Source organism: Palaemon carinicauda, chromosome 5, assembly GCF_036898095.1.
Source record: "Palaemon carinicauda isolate YSFRI2023 chromosome 5, ASM3689809v2, whole genome shotgun sequence".
In the NCBI taxonomy this organism is placed as follows: Eukaryota; Metazoa; Arthropoda; class Malacostraca; order Decapoda; family Palaemonidae; genus Palaemon; species Palaemon carinicauda.
The window spans coordinates 144,146,569-144,165,965 of record NC_090729.1 but is presented as its reverse complement, the minus strand read 5'-3'; the positions used below and the strand labels follow the sequence as shown (position 1 = coordinate 144,165,965).

The following is a 19,397-nucleotide window of genomic DNA, read 5'->3' as shown; positions in this document are numbered from 1 at the left end:
AGAAGATACAACACCACTCAATGTGGCAATTTCTTTACATTCCAAATAGCAAATACTTGGAATAGACTTCCAGCTGATGTAGTAAACATTGATACAGTAAACGGGTTTAAGAATAAGTTAGACAGTATCATAATTACCCCCTAAATGCTTAAACTAATTTGCTCTTCCATTAAATGCTTAAACTAAATAGCTCTACCAAAGAGCAAATGGAGTCACTGCGGATGGACTAAAAAAGTCTTTGAGACATCAAAATTCTCTCTCTCTCTCTCTCTCTCTCTCTCTCTCTCTCTCTCTCATATATTTTTATTGTATTCATATTACTGATGGTAATATCTGTTTATTTTATGTATACTATTTAAGAATTTGTAAGTTTTTTAAAACTTATGGTAATTTAAAGAGATAATCAGATACTAAAAAAAATAAATTACATTATGGGCAGCTTTCTGGTCCTTGTGGTCCCTTATAGTAGGTAGTTTATTGAAATATAGTACTGTGTATCTAATATTTATCTCTGAAAAGGAAATTCAAACTTGATTTATAGGACATTAATTTATTTACAAAACTAATACTGTATCATACATAATACAGAACAAAGAAAATTCAATCGGTAAAAAAAATATCTTAGAGTACATTTCTCTCTGTCAATAGAGGCCACCGTAACTTTATCATTAAACAAGTGAATTGTTGATTGAGGAATGCCTGTACTGTAGCCCTTTTACAATGTACGTTAATACTGTACTGGTATATTTTGTGTTATTTTGCATGATGCCAATAATGAATTATTTCAACTACATTTAATAAAGTTTTTTTGTTATTTTTTACTAGTTTTTCAATGAAAATTTAGTCTTGCTTAATTTGGCAATGGTAAGAGAAATTTCTTTAGTTCCCCCTGCTTACTCCTTTTCTCTCTCGTGTCCCTTCATATATGAGTGTGTGCGTAGATGTGATCTTCCCGTCTCATTTCTCTGGCACTCTCTCCCCCACCACGTACCTCATCACTCACCCTCTCCCTTACTAACTGGGTACAACTTGTCCTTGCTGTTATGATCATCTTTAGTAAGAACTACAAGCACCATCTTCTACTAACTGTAAGAACTACAAGCACCATCTTCTACAAACATACATGGTCTATTATATGTTATATCTCGATAACAAGAGAAAGTTTACAATCCTATTGTTATATGTACTGTATACTATGGAATGTATATATATATATATATATATATATATGAAATGTATCATTGCATATGTCCTCATTTATTTGCAATGCTGATTCAACCTCTGTTAATGTTAAAAGGTACCAATGCAGTGACCTATAGCTTGGTATAAAATTTGGCCATGATAAGGGAACAGAATCCTCCCTTACTGACAGGAATAAATTAGTAGGCTTAAGTTTTTGATTAGATGATTTTATAAAAAAAAAAAAAAGAATAGGATTATATTTCATGCCAGTCAGTCTCTCTCTCTCTCTCTCTCTCTCTCTCTCTCTCTCTCTGTGTGTGTGTGTGTGTGCTGATTGGTTAACATCACTAAAAACCCTGATGATATGGTACTCATAAGTGATACCAGATTAATGGTTAGGGCTAAGTAAGCCCCCCCCCCCCTCCCTCCTTTCTCTCATTGTTCCTGAGGTGAAATTTATATTTTATTTTCATGTTTTTATTTCAGCTCTTATAAACTGAAGTTGAAATTATTACTCCCATATAGTTCTGCTTTAAAATATATATCTGATTAATAAAGCTTAATACCTTTCTTTCACGGAGATACCGTACATGTTTTGTAGTTTACAATAGCAAAGATCATGAATACTTTCCATGTATCCTGAAGCTTCGCACAGGAGATGCAGTACTTCACCGCACCTAGAATTTATCTCCTTCCTCCCCTCTAAAAACATTACATCTTGCCGTTCTCCTCCTCCCCAACTACACCTTAACTCCTTTCATGGCTTTGTTCCTGTTCCCATCCCAGAGGTTTCTCTCTCTCCCTCTTGATTCCCTTTCTATCCCCTTCTACCAATATAAATTCATCCCTCTCCCTAATTTAAAATTTATCCTCCCCCAAAATTGTATCCCCTTTAACTGTTGTGAGTTCTCTCATTTCCTCCCCAACCTTAGCCTGAGTATACAAGCTCCCCTTCCTTCCTCCCCAGGTTTAGTTTTGGCTCCCATATTCCTCCTGTAACATTTCTCCCCTTCTAAGGACTGATTTTGCAACCACGATTGTTCATTCCCCTCTTTGGTTTTTTTCTTTTGCTCTCCCCAGCCTTATCACCCCTTGGCACTCCTTAATCTTCACACACTAGTGTTTCTCAATGTCATTCTCATATCTAACCTCTAGCTTTGTATTCGCATCCAACTCTTCTTTCTACGTTTTATCTTGTTATAAGTTCTCGATCACGTATCCAAAACTTGCAGGCTTCATTGCTGTCACTCATAATTTCCCCCCTAAAGTTTATTATTATGGCTGTTGTAATGTTTTCATTAACCACTTATGCAAGGCTATTGATGTATGTTCTTTTTCACCATTTCACTTATTTTTTCATCAATAGATTTATCATTTATCTAACCCTCCCCCAATTATCTTAGGTTAATTTTCCCCATTTTCCTGTGTTCATGATCACTGCTCCCCTCCCTACTGTTATTTCCTCCAAGATTAGTATAACCCCACCCTGATCTGCTTTAGTCAGTTTTAGTCATATTTTTTTCAAACAATTGCATCCTTAAGATTTTACTCTGATTCAGATATGCATCTTTTTGTTTTCTTTTTTATTATTTTGATGTGTCATTAAGCAGTCATATAAGTTGTAGTCAATTAGTTTTGAATAATATATATATATATATATATATATGTATATATATATATATATATATCTATGTATATATATATATATATATACATATACAGTATATATATATATATATATATAGATAGATAGCCTATACACAGTATATATATATACATACATATATATATATATATATATGTATATATATATATATATATATATATATGTATATATATATATATATATATATGTATATATATATATATATATATATAAAAATAAAGAACTGAAAATTTTAGTGTAATATTTTCTCTCTCTCTCTCTCTCTCTCTCTCTCTCTCAACACATAATTAAGATTTTCGCCCATTATTATTATTATTATTATTATTATTATTATTATTTGCTAAGCTACAACCCTAATTGGAAAAGCAGGATGCTATAAGGCCAGAGGCTCCAACAGGGAAAACTACTGCACTGAAATTGTTCAGTGGCCACTTTAATCTTGGCAAGGGTAGATGAGACTCTTTAGCTATGGTAAGCAGCTCTTCGAGGAGAGGGACACTCCAAAATCAAACCATTGTTCTCTAGTTTTGGTTAGTGCCATAGCCTCTGTTCCATGGTCTTCCACTGTCTTGGAATAGAGTTCTCTTGCGTGAGGTTATACTCGGGCACACTTCTATCTTATTTGTCTTCCTCTTGCTTTGTTAAAGTTTTTATAATTTATGTAGGAAATATTTATTTTAATGTTGTTACTGTTCTTAAAATATTCCATTTTTCCTTCTTTCCTTTTCTCACTGGGCTATTTTCCCTGTTGGAGACCCTGGGCTTATAGCATCCTGCTTTTCCAACTAGAGTTGTAGCTTAGCTAGTAATAATAATAATAATAATAATGATAATGATGATGATTATGGCCCAGTGAGGAAAGGAAATAGGAAAAAATAAAATGTTTCAAGAACAGCAATAACATTAAAATAAATATCTATGTAAACTATAAAAACTTCTACTAAACAAGAGGAAGAAAAACGAGACAGAATAATGTGCCCGAGTGTGCCCTCAAGCAAGAGAACTCTAACTCAAAACAGTGGAAGACCATGGTACAGAGGCTATAGCACTACCCAAGACTAAAGAACAATGGTATGATTTTGGAGAGTCCCTCTTCTAGAAGAGCTGCTTACCCTAGCTAAAGAGTCTCATCTACCCTTACTAAGAGGAAAGTGATCACTGAAAGGTAATAAGGCTCTTATATTTTTGAAATTTCACTAACCAAAAAGTCTTGAAATATATATATCTATATTTGATATGGAATGTTTAATGTTGCAAGTATCAGACAAAACTCTTTACCCAAGTTGAAAGTAGTGCCCAAACCAAAATGCAAACTAATAATGATATATAGTATCAAGAAAGCTTTAAAAATATGAGATACAGTACTATGCTTGCAATAATATTGAGAATAGCTGAGCGATGGACTCTATCTTCTACGTTTGGAGCAATTAAATTGTGTGAAAATTAAGTAAAACCAAAGAAAAATTACTCCAAGCGAATGAAAAGCCACTTACAAAAAGAATTGAATGGTGGAAAACAAATGTGTTGTGTTATAGGTTACATGGAAGTTGGTTCTTGAAGAGACGCAATGACGTGTATACTGTACTCCATGAAGTTGCACTGTATAAAAGCAATGTAAGAATATTTGTCTTGTTTGGAAATATAATTTCTTTAAAATCATATTTGGTAATTGACTTGTGACAAAAAGTTTTGACATTTGCAAGAACTGCCTGAATGTTTGTTAAGGTCATTTATTTTATGATTCCCATCATCTCACAATGAGCAATCTGATGCCCAATATTCCCCTTTTTTTTTAATTAGGTTTATGTAAAAGGAATGAAAAAAATGCGAGAAACTTGTTTTGGAAACTTAAAAAAACATAGATTGCGAATTGATCAACGTGAACACTTGATTTATTTCATACTAGTCTGTACAGTAAAACTTAGAACTTAGCTAGTTTATACAGAATTGAGGTACTCAGAGTTTGATATGGGGCTTTTGTGTCTTTTGGACCAATTAGTATTATTATTATTATCAATAACTAAGCTACAACCCTAGTTGGAAAAGCAGGATGACTTTTTAAAGACTGCTATTCACACTAGATAATTTTTGCTTTATAAGGTTAATTCAAAGGTGATACCAATGTCAGTTCACTCCCCTGAGTTTTATTATACTTGAGAAATTTATACTAAAGCTTCAGAGGGAGAGTATGCATATGATGAATGCTTTATTCCCTTCTTAAGCTTCCATTAGTATTATGAACATTTTCATTCTGGTAATGTTTCCTTTGGATTAGTACCTTTAGCATTTACTTTGAATTACTATCGTTAGCATTTGTAAGTTTTACCATTTTATAAATGATATTGATGTCAGAATCTACCTTTTTGATTTTCTGTTTTCATCTTTGACTTCAAGATGTTTCAAATATAACATAAAAATTTTCCATGACTAGTTGTTAATAATATGTTGACAACCTGGTGCAAAACAATTGGGTTTCATTTTGGAATGCCGTATTGACAAATTGAATAGTCACTTTCACTTATGCTAATAATACCAATCTCTTATAACACCTGTTAGGCTATATTGTCCCAAGTTTCCAAATTTCACTAGTGCATGGTTCTTTTCCTATACTGTACTGCCAGTCTTTGGAACTATACTACAGTATCTGTCAAGAATCAGATGTAAATTTCTTCCTTTTAGGTTAGTTCTCGATAAGATCGTTTTTCTTTACCTTCATATTTTTATCTGGCTTGGGTGCAATAGGGTATTGGGTTGCTTGTGCATTGGATTGTAAGTAAAAGGTGATTAAAGGATTTATGCAGGTATACTAATGATTTGATTATTAATGCATTACTGTATAGAAATTTTTTTTTTAATGTTTACAGATTTCTCACTTTCATTGAATTATTAATGCTTAATAGAAGGTTTACTGTTTGTGTGTGTGTGTATGTAGTACAGGTGACAGGTTTTTTAGAGCATTTGAAATTTTTTAATGAAGGTTAAATGTGTGTTGGATCTAGTATGCATGCAGGAGAGTGGCTGGTTTGGTATGAAAGTAGGTGTGGGACAAGGGGGTTGTGTTGTCACTGTGGTTGATCTAACATCTTTATTGGGAGTGATGTACGTCCAAAGTTGTAGGATAAGATGAGGTTGTGATTGGATGGAGAAAACTGCAGAATGCTAGTAACAGAGAGTGGAAGACACTGCAAGCAGATTAGGATAAAAGTGAATGATAAAAAGGATGGTTGAAGAATAGGATGGGTTGATTTGGGGAGTAAAGAATAGACAACAATGGGCCAGTGAAAAGAAAGTATAATTCAAAAGTGCTAGGAAATGGTAGCGAAAAAGTTCAAAAAGATTGGATAGATTATGTGAAAGACATTTTGGAAAGAAAGGATATTAAGTGTTCAATTGAGCCTAATTTTGAAGAATCAATGATTTGCAATTATCTGGCATCATAACATAAGAGGTCATTGTGGTAGATTTTTTTTTTGCTCAGAGTGGACATCTTTAATTTGGCTGGGAAAGGATGTATGTGACTGTAACTTTGTGTAATTGTTCTCTTGAGCCACCCTGTTATGTAAATGGCTTTACTGTATATTACATATATATATATATATATATATATATATATATAATTTGCCTTTTAATATTATGTACATCTCTACAAAGACCATTAGTCTCTCTCTCTCTCTCTCTCTCTCTCTCTCTCTCTCTCTCTCTCTCTCTCTCTCTCTCTCATATCCCCTCTTTCCCATTTGCTTCAGCGTGCAATTTCCTTTTCTGCAGAATGTTTCATCCAAAAGCAGGAAATATATGATAGCAAGATTTTCTATTCTTTTTATGAAATATTTATCGAGTGACATCCAGTATATTCGGGTTTATTTACACGCATTTTCTTCCCTTCTATCTTATCCTTTTGCTCTAAGTGATTCATGTTAGAAAGATGAATTGTGTTCACTAACTTTGCTTGAAAATTAATTATGACTTTGATGTTTAGTTGATTTTTAATTCATTTTCTTTTGAGAGTTATCAGTTTCATTTTAAAGTCAATGCCTTGTCTTCTTTTGGTTTGAAGGGCAATTTATAAGTGTATATATATATATATATATATATATATATATATATATATATATATATTACACTGATATTTTCTAAATGTATGGGATATTTCTCTATTTTGCATTGCTCTCAAGTTTATTTTAATCATCTCTTATTGCATATAGCACAATTATATTTATCTTTTTCAATATTTGAATTGCATTACACTTGAGGCTGTGGTGTTCATTAGATTTTTTATGCTTTTTATTATTAATCTTTCTGTCTTCTGTGTTTGTCTCACATTCATCCATATTATTGAGATTTTACTCTCTCTCTCTCTCTCTCTCTCTCTCTCTCTCTTTTATGTTTTTCTGCATGAGTGTGAACTGTTTGTGATAAAGTAATATGTATTATCATAAATTCTCTCTCTCTCTCTCTCTCTCTCTCTCTCTCTCTCTCTCTCTCTCTCTCTCTCTCTCTCTCTCTTTTATTCTGCATGAGTGTGAACTGTTTGTGATAAAGTAATATGTATTATCATAAACATTCAGATATTATTTTTAAATTACAAACCTTCACCAAGGAATTTATATGTTGAGTGGTAAAGAATACTTAAATAAGCTGCATCCCTTATATTATAATTCATGTTTTGAAGATATGATTATTGAGCATTCACCTGCTAATAGAATTTTGCCATTCATTCAAGAGTTGCGGGTGGTGTATTCATTCTTCTTGGCTCCTTATTCAACTAAACTCCCACCCTTATTGTCACCCTCAGCTCTTGCCCTTCTTTTCACCCTTGTATTATTGACCCTCTCCTTTTACCCTTTTATTCACCCTCTCCTTGTTCTTTTATTCGTTCTCTCTCTCTCTCTCTCTCTCTCTCTCTCTCTCTCTCTCTCTCTCTCTCTCTCTCTCTCTCTCATCGTTCGTTTCATCCTTCCCTTCCCCTCTCCCTGTCTCCCATTCTACTCTTCCCTATCTTTCTAATGATCCCCTCTTCCCCTCCTTCTCAGCCCTTGCTGTCTCCCCTTCCTTCTCAATATTCTTCCCCTCTCCCTCCGTGAATTTACCCCTCCCTAACTTTTACCCTGTTCTCCCCTCTGGTAGTCCCCTACCTTCCCCCTCCTACTCGACCTTCCCTGTTTCTCCTCCCCAACTTTTCTCTTCTCTCCCCTCGTTTGTCCCCCTCATTGCATCTCCCTTTCTATTGCAACCCCTCCACCTGCTTTATATATATTCACGCACACTCACATATTGACTATATTTATATGATTTATTTATATGTTTTAAGTTCAGTTTTGTGAGATTATGTTGCTGTTACAGCACAACCTGGAACTGTTAGCTTTATGCAGGTTTTATCTGTTCCCCTTGGTCACTCATGCTATCTTTTCTTTTGGATTTCCATTTCCCTTTTAAACTTGCATAGGAAAATTCATGCCATACCGATACTTTGTCACATAAATTATCTTAAAACCAATTAATTTCCTTAACAAAATGTTTTATAATTATGTATTCAAAAATTTCCTTGAAATTTTCCATGAGTTGTTTGTTGTATGATATTAATAGTGTGTGTGCTTGTATGTGTTATATTTTCATATTTTAGCACAGTCAAAAGGAATTAAAGGTATTTAAAAGTTCATGTAGGTAAATTCTTTCAGGATGTCAGAAATATCTCCAGTTTGATCAACAGTAGGCTGGGAATAGAATTTTTGCAACTCCACAGGTGGTTGTGAGCCTGTGTGTTGCCAGGTCATCCTTTTTTTCTTCCTTTTTTATTACTGAATAGCTTTATAGGTAACTATGTTATAATTTAAGAGCTTAGTGTTAGGTCAGCAGATACCTTTGAAAGTTTTGGGGATTTTTGTATGCAGTAATTTAGTAGTATTAATTAGCATTAAGTGTTTTCATTCGTGCTTTATTTGAATATATATAACTATCTTAACAAGAATGCATGAGTATCATATTTAATAGCATGGTTGGAGCATACTTAATTTATTTTTGTAATTACATGAGTACTTTTGTTTGGCATGAATGTAGTACTTGGTTGCTTGTAGTAACATGAAAAGTTTACCATTATTTTTTTTATTGCAGACTTTAAAAAATGAAAGCTAATCAGACAGAATTATGATATGCTTTTATCATGGCTTCAATTTAATTGTGACACTGACCACTAGGAAAGGCAATGTGATATCGCGTCGATGCTGTTGAAGCTAACGAGGGGTGGGAGGGGAAAGAGAGAGAAAGAGGGTGGGCTGGTAGATATGAAGTAGGGAGGGGAGTGAGTGTCGGGGCAGAAGGGTGAGGGGAGCATTGAACGAAGACAGGACTAGCTGGGTGCTACACTAACCTAGAGACCAGTATAGGGTTAAGTGGAGGTGCGCAAGTTGTGTTGTGGTGTGCTCTCTCTCTCTCTCTCTGTGGTGAGTGTAGAACGCTCATGGTTGCGTGAAGTCTTCTATACATTGTGTGTATGGGTGGGGCCTGACACCCTCCCTCTATTACAGGTGTGTAGTAGTCAAAAGGCGTCATGGACTTCACTATGAATATGATCGACAGTGGGCGAGGTGTCATACCCGCTTCCCAAGCTGCTGCAGTAGCTGCCATGGGTGGGCAGGTGGCTTACCAAGCACATGCTGTCACAGTAGCTGCCCCCACTGTCAGCCAACAACAGCAACAACAACAACAGCAACAGCAGCAGCAACAACAACAACAGCAACAGCAGCAGCAGCAGCAGCAGCAACAACAACAACAACAACAACAGCAGCAGCAGCAGCAACAGCAACAACAGCAGCAGCAACAACAACAGCACAACAACAACAACAGCAACAACAACAACAGCAGCAGCAGCAACAACAGGCCCCCCAACAACCCCAGCAGCAGAGAGGTAGTCTACATGATGCTGATGGGGGAGGGTTGGCAGGAGAAAAGGTTCAAGAATTAACTAAAGATGATTCTGAGGGGGCTTTCACCCCGCCACCTCGAGTATCGTCAGTTACGTCACATGATAGTCGTGTTGAGAAAGGCACAGATACAAATGACTTTGAGCCTCTTATAAAAGTTGAGATTAGGGGGGGTGTACCGGGACTTACAACAGGAGATAAAGATAAAAATCAAATAGTGCAGTTACACTTCAACAGTGTCAATGAGGTGTTACATTATTTTTCCCAGAGGTCAGTGCCACAGCATATTGATGCATTTAACCTTCTTACTAATCCAGACTTGGTGCGAAACATCAATCCTGACTTGGTCCGAAATCACTTCTTGTATGTCCCAAACCCTCAGGAAGGGGTAAGGGTTGCATCTAATGGCTATAGTTCGGGTTCCAATTCAGCCCAAACTCCTCCTGCGCAAGGAGCGGCTACATCACCAGTTGTCGTGAAACAAGGTTCTAGCAGTGGCAGTTATGTAAAGCAAGAAAGGCGACGAGAGACTAACCAGTCAGGCACAAGTACTATAGCAGCTGGAGCTATTGTACCGAGATCAGGGGTTGATCAGTCAGGTGCTTCTTTTGTGTGTTGGATCTGTGGTTTAGATCTTCAAAAATCTCTTCAATTTGAGGAACATATGGTTGACCAGCACAGCGTTGAAAAACCTTACCGATGTGATGATTGCGGTGTGACCTTTAAAAGGAAAGCACACATGGATCGCCATCGTCGTATTCACTTACCCACTCGTCCCTATCAGTGTGCAGTATGTGGCAAAGGCTTTACGCGTAACGAACATGTTAGACGACACTCGTTCACTCATTCGGGTGAGAAGCCATATCATTGCCCAACTTGTAACAAGACTTTCTCTCGACGAGAACACTTAACGAAACATCTGTTAAGTCACACGAAGCCGCCAGGTCCTCATAGTCCACCCCCTGGTGGTCACCCTCATACCCCAGGTGAGTATGAATACTTATGCTCGCCTGAAGATTCTTCTTCACAGCCTATTGGTGCGGCCGCAGTTGCTGCAGCAGCAGTGTCAACAATAACATCTTTGGGTGCAGGGACCAGCCAGTTATCTCTTCATGCAGCTGTTCCACAACTGTTACCACCTTCCTCCACACACAGTAATGTGAAGCTTGAGCAGACTCATCATCGATTGGGTGCTCATCATAGTCAAGGTAACATTATCACTAATATATTCACATTACTGAATCTACTCTCCATTCTTCGTTCTTATTTTATTCCTTTCATTTTCTTAACTTGAGAATTCTATTAAAATTCTTTATGCATTGTTCATATGCTAATACTTTAGAATCAACTCATTATCTTTGCATTAAAGTAGTTTTAGATAAAAGGGTACAATAGCTTTTCAAGGTGTAGTTGTCATTTTTTACTTGTGACTTTGCTGTACAGTAGCTGAATTGTGTTAAATCAAATAAGTCTTATTACCAATAACTAAAATACAGAAGTCTGTAGTCTTATTTTTCCCAATTGGAAGGAAAAAGGTATGTGCAAAATATTCTTTTGCCAGGTAAGGTAATATTATAAGTCCAAGAAGAGTGATATCCTCTGAAAGAACAGAATTAACTAAAAAAAAAAAAAAAAACTTCAGTGTTGTCTGAGGGCTGTAGCTTACATATTCAGATTGTTTGAGAACCTTGGTTTCATGTTTCTTAAAAAAGTCAAAAAATGTTCACTCAGTAATTTTCCATGACTGCCCATTCTTTTTATATCTTGGTGATTTGAATGGTCAAATAAGGTAATCTAACTAGTTTGAAAATTAATTTCTTTTAAAGCTCTCGGACATCATTTAGGATTGTTACTTATCAATTTGTAATAGCTATAATTTTTCTTAACTGTTTTTAACTGTTGAAAATAATTATCTTCTCAAGGATGAGTGTTTTAGTGAAATAATTATCTCTAAGGTAAGTGTTAGATTTTAATATTATATACGTAGCAATATATGTACAGTACAGTATAATTATTATTAAAGTGTAATCATTATAATTGTTTTTTTTAATAGCATCTACAGATTATCTTTTTATTGGTATTTTATTTTTTGAGATATGCTTTGCATGTGTTTAAAACTGTTTATGTTGGAAATATTTAAGGTATTACAGTAGATTAATTTACCCCCTTTTTTTTTTTTTTGTCGGTGTAGTTACTTCAGTTTCTTTTTCCCTTGTACAGTATGTAGTTTAGGTGCCCTTTTATTCTTTCACATTTTTTCTCTTGTATGTCACAGTTATTGTTTATTAATTTAAGTTATCTTTTAAGTTGATGCACATAATGTGTATAATGTTAGCCTCTTACCAAACACTTTGGTTTTACTCGTTCAATGTGCTGTTAAGTAGTGTTAGTGTTAATATAATTTTAGGTTTCGTGATATATTCATTGTTAATCGGAAATATTTTAGGCTATGGAGCTTTTTTATTTATTTATTTATTTATTTTTTATTTATTTTTTCTTTTTATTTTGCATGGACAAAATTTATTTTCATAGCATTTTTTTTTTTACATTTTCAGCTGTTCGCTACTGCAGATAGTATATCAGAAATTTAGAACGTGCTTTCATCTTTCAGGTTAAATATTCAATATTATTTAATTTTTACATTACTGTATTAAGAAAAAGTTTACCATAATTTGGATTTATGAGAACTAAATTACCCTATTGATCCCTTTCAAAACTAGAATTAATAAAACAGAAGTTATTTTCCTGTGGTTTGCATGTGTGTTGCATAAAAGAAAAAGATCAAGTGGTGGACATGTAGAATTTCATTGGGAATAGGAATTGCAGAATTCATATCGTACACTTAATAAAGTCTGCTTCATTTGTATTCTGTTGTTTGGTAGATTAGTACAGGTCATCAAAGATAAAGGTTCAATCCTTTTTTTAAATCAGAATCTTATTGATCGAGAAGCTATTTCTGCTCGTGACTTGACTACAAGTCACAAGTTCACTGTACATGTAATCATTGGTTGATAGTTTTTCTAGTAGTTTTGAAGGAAATGTTTTGTACCATTTTATGATTAGAAATATAAGTAGTTTTCTGGATGCAATCTCATTTGCACTTTCACAATGCGTTCGCATTGATAAAGTGAAGCCAAATGTAACCTGTAGGATTTCTCCTTTTGTTTGTTTTGAATTCATGGATATTTTAAAGTACATCCCAAGGATTTGATGTCCTTCAGAAGATAGTTATCAAGGCCAGCCATGAAGAAAGAATAATGTCTTATTATTGTACTTGGTTACAAATGCAATGAAACAGCTTTGATAGCTACATTTTGTGCATTTCAAAACTGGTTAGATTGGATTTTTTTATAATTAACTATATGACAAAAAATTTGAGCTTATAGGTGGTTTTAATGAATTAATTTTCATTATGAAGTGAAATTGGATTTTATTGATCATATATACATATTTGATTGTAATGGTCTTGAATATTTTAGTGAGAGATATAATTTTTTAATGTAATATGGCTATTTTTTTCCATTTAGTGTATTGTTGTACTTCATTTTAAAAGTGTACAGTACTTTGCCTGTAATGGTAACTGCCCCCATATGCATTGGGGTAGTTTTCAACTAGCTAAACTTTCTATTTAGGTGGTTCAGTTCTTTGTAATTTTCCTGGATTTTAGGTAGAACATGATGCTCTCCACAGTCAACAATATTCTTTTTCTGGAATACCCTATACAAAATCCTTTGTCAGAGATTTTAATATGAATGGAGCTTTAATAGTTATGCAATTGCTATATATTCAACATTTGTAGAAATGGGTATTTCAACCTCACCTTTTTTGTCTTTTTTTTTTATTTTGGCGTAACTTTTTGAATAGTCAGAAAGTTTTGAAATGCAAAGCTTTCCTAGAACACCCTTAGAATATAATTTTCTTGTATATTTGATGTGAATGAAAAGAAATATGAAGGCAAGTGATGGTTATGCACTTAATTTTTTGTAGAAATAATAGTTGTATTACTGTATCATTATTTTGATACTTGTTATGATTTTTGGTGTATGTGGAAATGAAAGGTATGTTGGTGCTAATTGTAAGACGAGGGAAAAACTAGAGATTTAGTACAGCATAGAGCTTTATACTTTTTTTTTTATTATTCAGTTCATTAACAGCTTTTTTCCTTCTACTTTCTGGTTTTGGAATTATTTTAATGTCTTTTAGTACCATTTCTTTTTCCTTTTAAGAGGTGGTTTTGATTCTTTTCTCTTTGTCTTACAGTTTTCTTCGTCTTTAAGTTGTCCATCACACTGGTAATTAACGGGGTAAACACAGTTTTGGAGGGATGTTTGGCTATGCTTCCTCCCTTCTTTTCAGTTTCCTTTGAAAGGAATTCAGGCTAAACTTTTTAATTCCTAGTTGTTCTGGTGTAGACAACTAAATAATTAGAATCTAGTCTGTAGGAGGTTTTGCTGGTCTGGTTTTAGAAATGCTGCTTTTTTTTTCCTCTGGCACCTAGATGTCTATTAGGTAGGGAAAAGAGAAATACAGTAACTAGATTTGGAACCTGGGGCAACCTATTCCCCCCCTTAAAAGAATAATGAAAGCCTTTTCATTGTGGCATGAGCTTTGTTATCACCTCAGGAAGTTTTGTACATGAGATAAAACCATGCTGTTGTGCTAATGAAGTATGTTGTTGAAGTCCATGTTGCTTCCTCTAGGTTCTTCTGAAAAAGAATTGCTATAGAATTGCATCAAAGAAAACTAGTAGATGTTCACTTACTAAGCGCAAAGGAAAACTTACCTGTTGGTATCCTGAAGGACATTTCAATACCTAATGATTTCAAGGAAATTTAAACAAATGTCATGAAATAGTTCAGGCTCTTTGTAAGGTCTATTCATTTATGTGGTGGCGTGTTGGTAATGTCCTTGGCTGTTGATCACCAGACTGGGGTTAGGAGTCCTGCTCAAGTCCGTTAATTTCTTTGATCAGTGCAGCCTCACCTCCCTTGTGAGCTAAGGTTGGAGGTTTGGTGGTCCATCTGCTGAGTCATCAGCAGCCATTGCCTGGCCCTCGTTGGTCCTAGCTTGGGTGGAGAGGGGCTTGATCATGTGTACAGTATAGAGTATAGGATCAGTCTCTAGGGCAATGTCACTATGCCTTGCCTCTTGCCATTCATGAGCAACCTTTAAACCTTTTAGACCTTGATAGTTTTAACATAGCCTTATTTGTATTCATGTTCTGATTTCAAAGAACGGATAATTATTTGAATAACTGGTAAACTCTACATTCAGAATAGAAATGGCTTGGCCAAATCTCTGCAGGATAGTAGCTCTTAGACTTACCGTAGTTAATGGCTTGCCCCTGCCTCTCTTAACTCCATCAAACTAAGTTTACCATTTGATCATGAAATGACCCACAGCAACACCTTATATTGATCTTCATATGACAGCCTTTCCCAGAAAAATTGTATTTCTAATGATATTTGATGAAATGTTTCTGGCAGTAGATTAAACGAGAGCAAAGTCTTTTCTGGTGCAGGTACTACACTTGTCAGCCGTTGATTCTTTAGAACCAGTTTTTGGTTAGAAGTATTTCTGTTTTGCATAACATTAATCATGAAAATTAAGTTTACTAGCTTTTATATTTTACATATATCCACCTACCTATCTATGGGGTGGGTGCTTATGTCTGATTAGGCTGATGGCTAACGACAGAACCCAATACTCGGACACGAGTGGGCGCCGACGATGACGATATCCACCTACCCTTTCACATTTGTACAGGGCATTATATGGCTCTTGGTCCCTAAATCTTTGACCTTGTGATGGACATCATAGCATGAGATTTAAGAGCCCTTGGAGTGTGCTCTTTACTAATGGAGATTTTTTTGCTAGATATGAATGTAGTAGGAGTTGAAACAGGCACTAGAAGATTGAGGCCTGAAGATAAGCAGGGAAAAGGCAGAAAATCCATGGGTGATAGGAGAATAAAGACAGAGGTACAAGGAAATGGAGTGCTATAGGCAAAAGTAGAAGATGGAGCTCTTTATAAATTAACCGTAGCATATAGTATGCTCGGGTGAATTGAAGTTTATTAGAATTTTGTGTAACAAGAGGATAAGTACAAAACTTAGTAAGAACAGTCGTGAATTATGAGGCTGTGACGTAGGCGATGAAGAAGACTTAAGAATGAACATGAGGAGAATGTGAATGTGCGGAGTCACAAAAAGAGATAGGATCAGAAATTATTTTATTAAGAGAATCAAAATTGTGGAAGTGCAAAGAAAGCTCATGAAAGAAGACTACAGTGGTTTTATCATTCACGCAAAGGGGAAAGAACCATATTAGTGAAAGGGTCATGAGCATGGTAGATGATGGAGGAAAACAGGAAGGGAAAAGTTCTGGTTAAAGGAGGTAACTTGGCTAATGACTTGTGTGAGAAAGGACATTTTCCCTGAGAATTTTTAATCCAAGAAATTGTTGATACTCTTTCACAGGTTCATACCATCCCCTTTTTCAGGGAATATTTTAACTTTACATGTGTTCTGTGATGGTTTTAGCACACTTCCATTTCAAGGAAAATTTCAAGTGAAAGTTCCAAGAGAGGATTTCAACTCTTATCTCCAACAGGGAAGAGGTTGCAGACCCTTTTTTTCAAAGGATGTATTTAACTTTTTAATTTAACTGAGAAGGTTTGAACACGATCCCTTTTCAACCGGTTCCGGTGCCTGGCCTCTGACCTAAAACTCATAATCTAATAAAATCCCTTTTTCAAAGGATGTTTCCAACTAAGGAAATGTTTAAAAGGCTGAAAGAAAGCAGCAAAAAACTGAAGACAGAAGATAATGATTGCATAGTTTTTACTCTATTGGATAATGTTTTTTTTTATTAAGATTCTTGTTATGTATACATCAGACAAGGGTTGAGGATTTCATATTTTGATAAGCAAGAAGGTTTTGGTCTGAAAGGAGTACTTGGCTAATTTTACCCTTGCTTGGCGGAATTAATTTTTAAAAATTCATCTGTAATTTTCACGAATGCCTGCTAGATCCTATTTTTGGACGAGGAGTAAGATATACGCAGGAGCTGAGGTCCTTATTGAAAAGCTGCAGTTCTTGTTTTTTGTTAAAATTTTATCTTCCCTAGAAGTATGCAAATTTGAGTGATTCCTTTGAAAACCTTGGGCTGTTCCTAACTGGCAAAACTTGGTCAGTGATACCACAAATACCCTCCTGGATGTGTACTTGAGCAGAAGATCTGAGAGAATATCTCTATAACAAAGAGCCTGTCCATCTCTGACATTCTTCAGTACCTTTTTGACTGTGTGCTTGACAAGAAGATCTGGGAGAATTTCCCCAAAATGAAGAACAAGGTCATCTCTTTGACATTTTTTATTACTTGGTCTCCACATGCTCATTTAGTTTTTAGTAAATGAAGTCCTGAATGTAGTTGATCTTCCTCCCATCATCAATCTCGCTCAGTTGAATTGTTTTTTCTAGCAGACTTCTTTTCAAGATTGAGGCAATAGGGTTTGCTTTCAAGGCAGAGGCACAGTCTCGTCTGGAAAAGATATTTGTTCCTACGTAAATACAAACCCTCGTCATTTTAATGGATTAAGCTCTCGGTGCATTTTTTTGTTCCGACCATATAGAAGAAAACTAATGGGCATGGCAACAATGTATGGTTCCATCATGCCTCCACCCACGCATTTGCGAAGTGATGCTAGGGGCACGATGTCACTGTTTTTGATTGCCATAGCAATTGTATGTTTTTTATTTTCTGAGATTATGACTTCCAAGTAAGTGTTAAAACTTAGCTTATAAGAGTTAATGAAGTTGTTGAAGGTCACCCATGCGACACTTTCGTAAGCCGTATAGAGCTTGATTCCCATCCTTTGTATAGGCAAGGGAAAATGGTGCAAGGTGATTTCCACAAAGCATGGCCAGTTTAATATGTTAGCTCGTGGGTTTGCTAGCCTAGTACTCTCTCATGTTAGGTTTTCTCTTTGGTGTTATTCCTACCACTGTGGCATCAGATTTTGCTTTTGCCTCCGCTCCAACACTTCTGCTTCCTATTTTGTCCACTATTATCTCTCCTTCCTCTTTCATGCCAGTGCTTTGTCAAAGTTATATTATCTTTCCCCTTTATGAGATTTCACTTCTATTTTCACTTAACCACCGTTTCTTGAACAATTGCTGTTCAATGCAGTTCATAACCTGGCTCCTGGCATATCCTGCCAATGCTTCCAGTGCTAATATTGAGGAGCTGTTTTGTAAAAGTTTGTCATGCCATTCAGGCAGTCTTTCTAGCAATGCTATTTACTGATTAACTAGATATAAGTTAGGACTTTAGTTTTTTCTTACATTATTGAACAAGAGAGTATAGAAGTTTCCAAGTTGAGGAATGTCATTCTGCCTTGTCTTTGAAGATTGACTCTCCTCATCAGCCTTTAAATTAATTCATCAGAAGCTTTTAGGCAAAAGTTTTAAAAACTTAGATAAGTTGTCTCATAGACCTATTTTATGTAGATCTACTCCCTCCATTGTTTTTTATACTCTCCACTAAAACCTAATAGAAGTCTTCTGTCACACATGACATTCATTCCTTTTTGCCTGATAACTTTCAAGAGTATGTTTGCCCCGTTTACTATAGAATTTTAAAAGGAATACTTGCTCTCAAGAAGTTTGCATCTATGGTTGATGGTCTGGCCACATTTATAGGTATTTTCTTTTGCTGACTTCTCCTCAGGAGTTATTTATAACCTTCTGGTTCCCCTTTTGGCCAGGCTAACAAAGAACTAACAAGAAATATTGGAAATACCTTTGGAATTCCTAAACCTTTATCATATATGCTTTTTCAGCTCCTTTCTAGGAATACATATAGGGCCAGCTTCTCTAATCGACCCTTTTATAATGGAAGGAGGCAAGGAATGCTTCAAGAAAATGTAATGTATTTGGCAAGTCGCAGTAACAAGCAAATTTACTACTGGAGCCAGAGCCTTTTGGTGCTTCTTATAACCAAAGACAATTATAGGCTATGCCTTTCCTGAAGGAGACTCCTGTAGCAAGTTCCCAGCTTAATTTTCTTTCATATGGGAACAATCCAGAAGAGACCTTTGTATGACAACAGTGAATTCAGAAACTCCTTTTCAAGCAGGCAATAGAAGTTCCTCCACTGTCTCCAGGATTTTACGATTGTCTTGTGTATATTTCCAAGAACTTCTGGGGCTTGAAGAACAGGTTTGGGTGTATCAAGGCCAAACAAGTTCTTTCATCTCGCTAGGTTTTCCATAAAAAGGATTATGTTCCCCATCAGTCTTTTGAATACCCATTTTCCTGTTTCTATTGTATTCACCTAGCATCTGATTATTTCAGTTCGTTTCAGTTTCAGTACAACTTGTCAGGTATTCACTAGAATGGTGGCTATACAGTATGACTGCATTTAAACGACTGGTTAATCTTTGCCAACTCCCTTAAGTGATTTTGAAGGCTCAAAATTTATTCTTAAAATATCCAAAACCAACATTTTAATTCTTTTCAACGACAAGAAATCTTTTCTATCATTGATTCAATCTATTTTTTATTCATGGATAATGATAGTCTCAAGTCCTTTTGGGCTTTTCCCTCTAGGAAGAGTTATCTCCTTTC

The 19,397-nt window shown here is 35.3% G+C and overlaps 1 protein-coding gene across 1 annotated transcript in view; it reads left to right on the top strand.

Annotated features, from left to right (window-relative positions):
- LOC137641531 (zinc finger and SCAN domain-containing protein 2-like) overlaps positions 1-19,397 on the top strand; it is an 83,171-nt gene that overhangs the window by 36,867 nt on the left and 26,907 nt on the right. Inside the window, exons 3-4 of the mRNA XM_068374171.1 lie at positions 9,373-9,634; positions 9,676-10,976. Coding sequence (XP_068230272.1) covers positions 9,396-9,634; positions 9,676-10,976 — 1,540 coding nt within the window. The 5' untranslated portion in view covers positions 9,373-9,395. The remainder of the gene's footprint in view (positions 1-9,372; positions 9,635-9,675; positions 10,977-19,397) is intronic.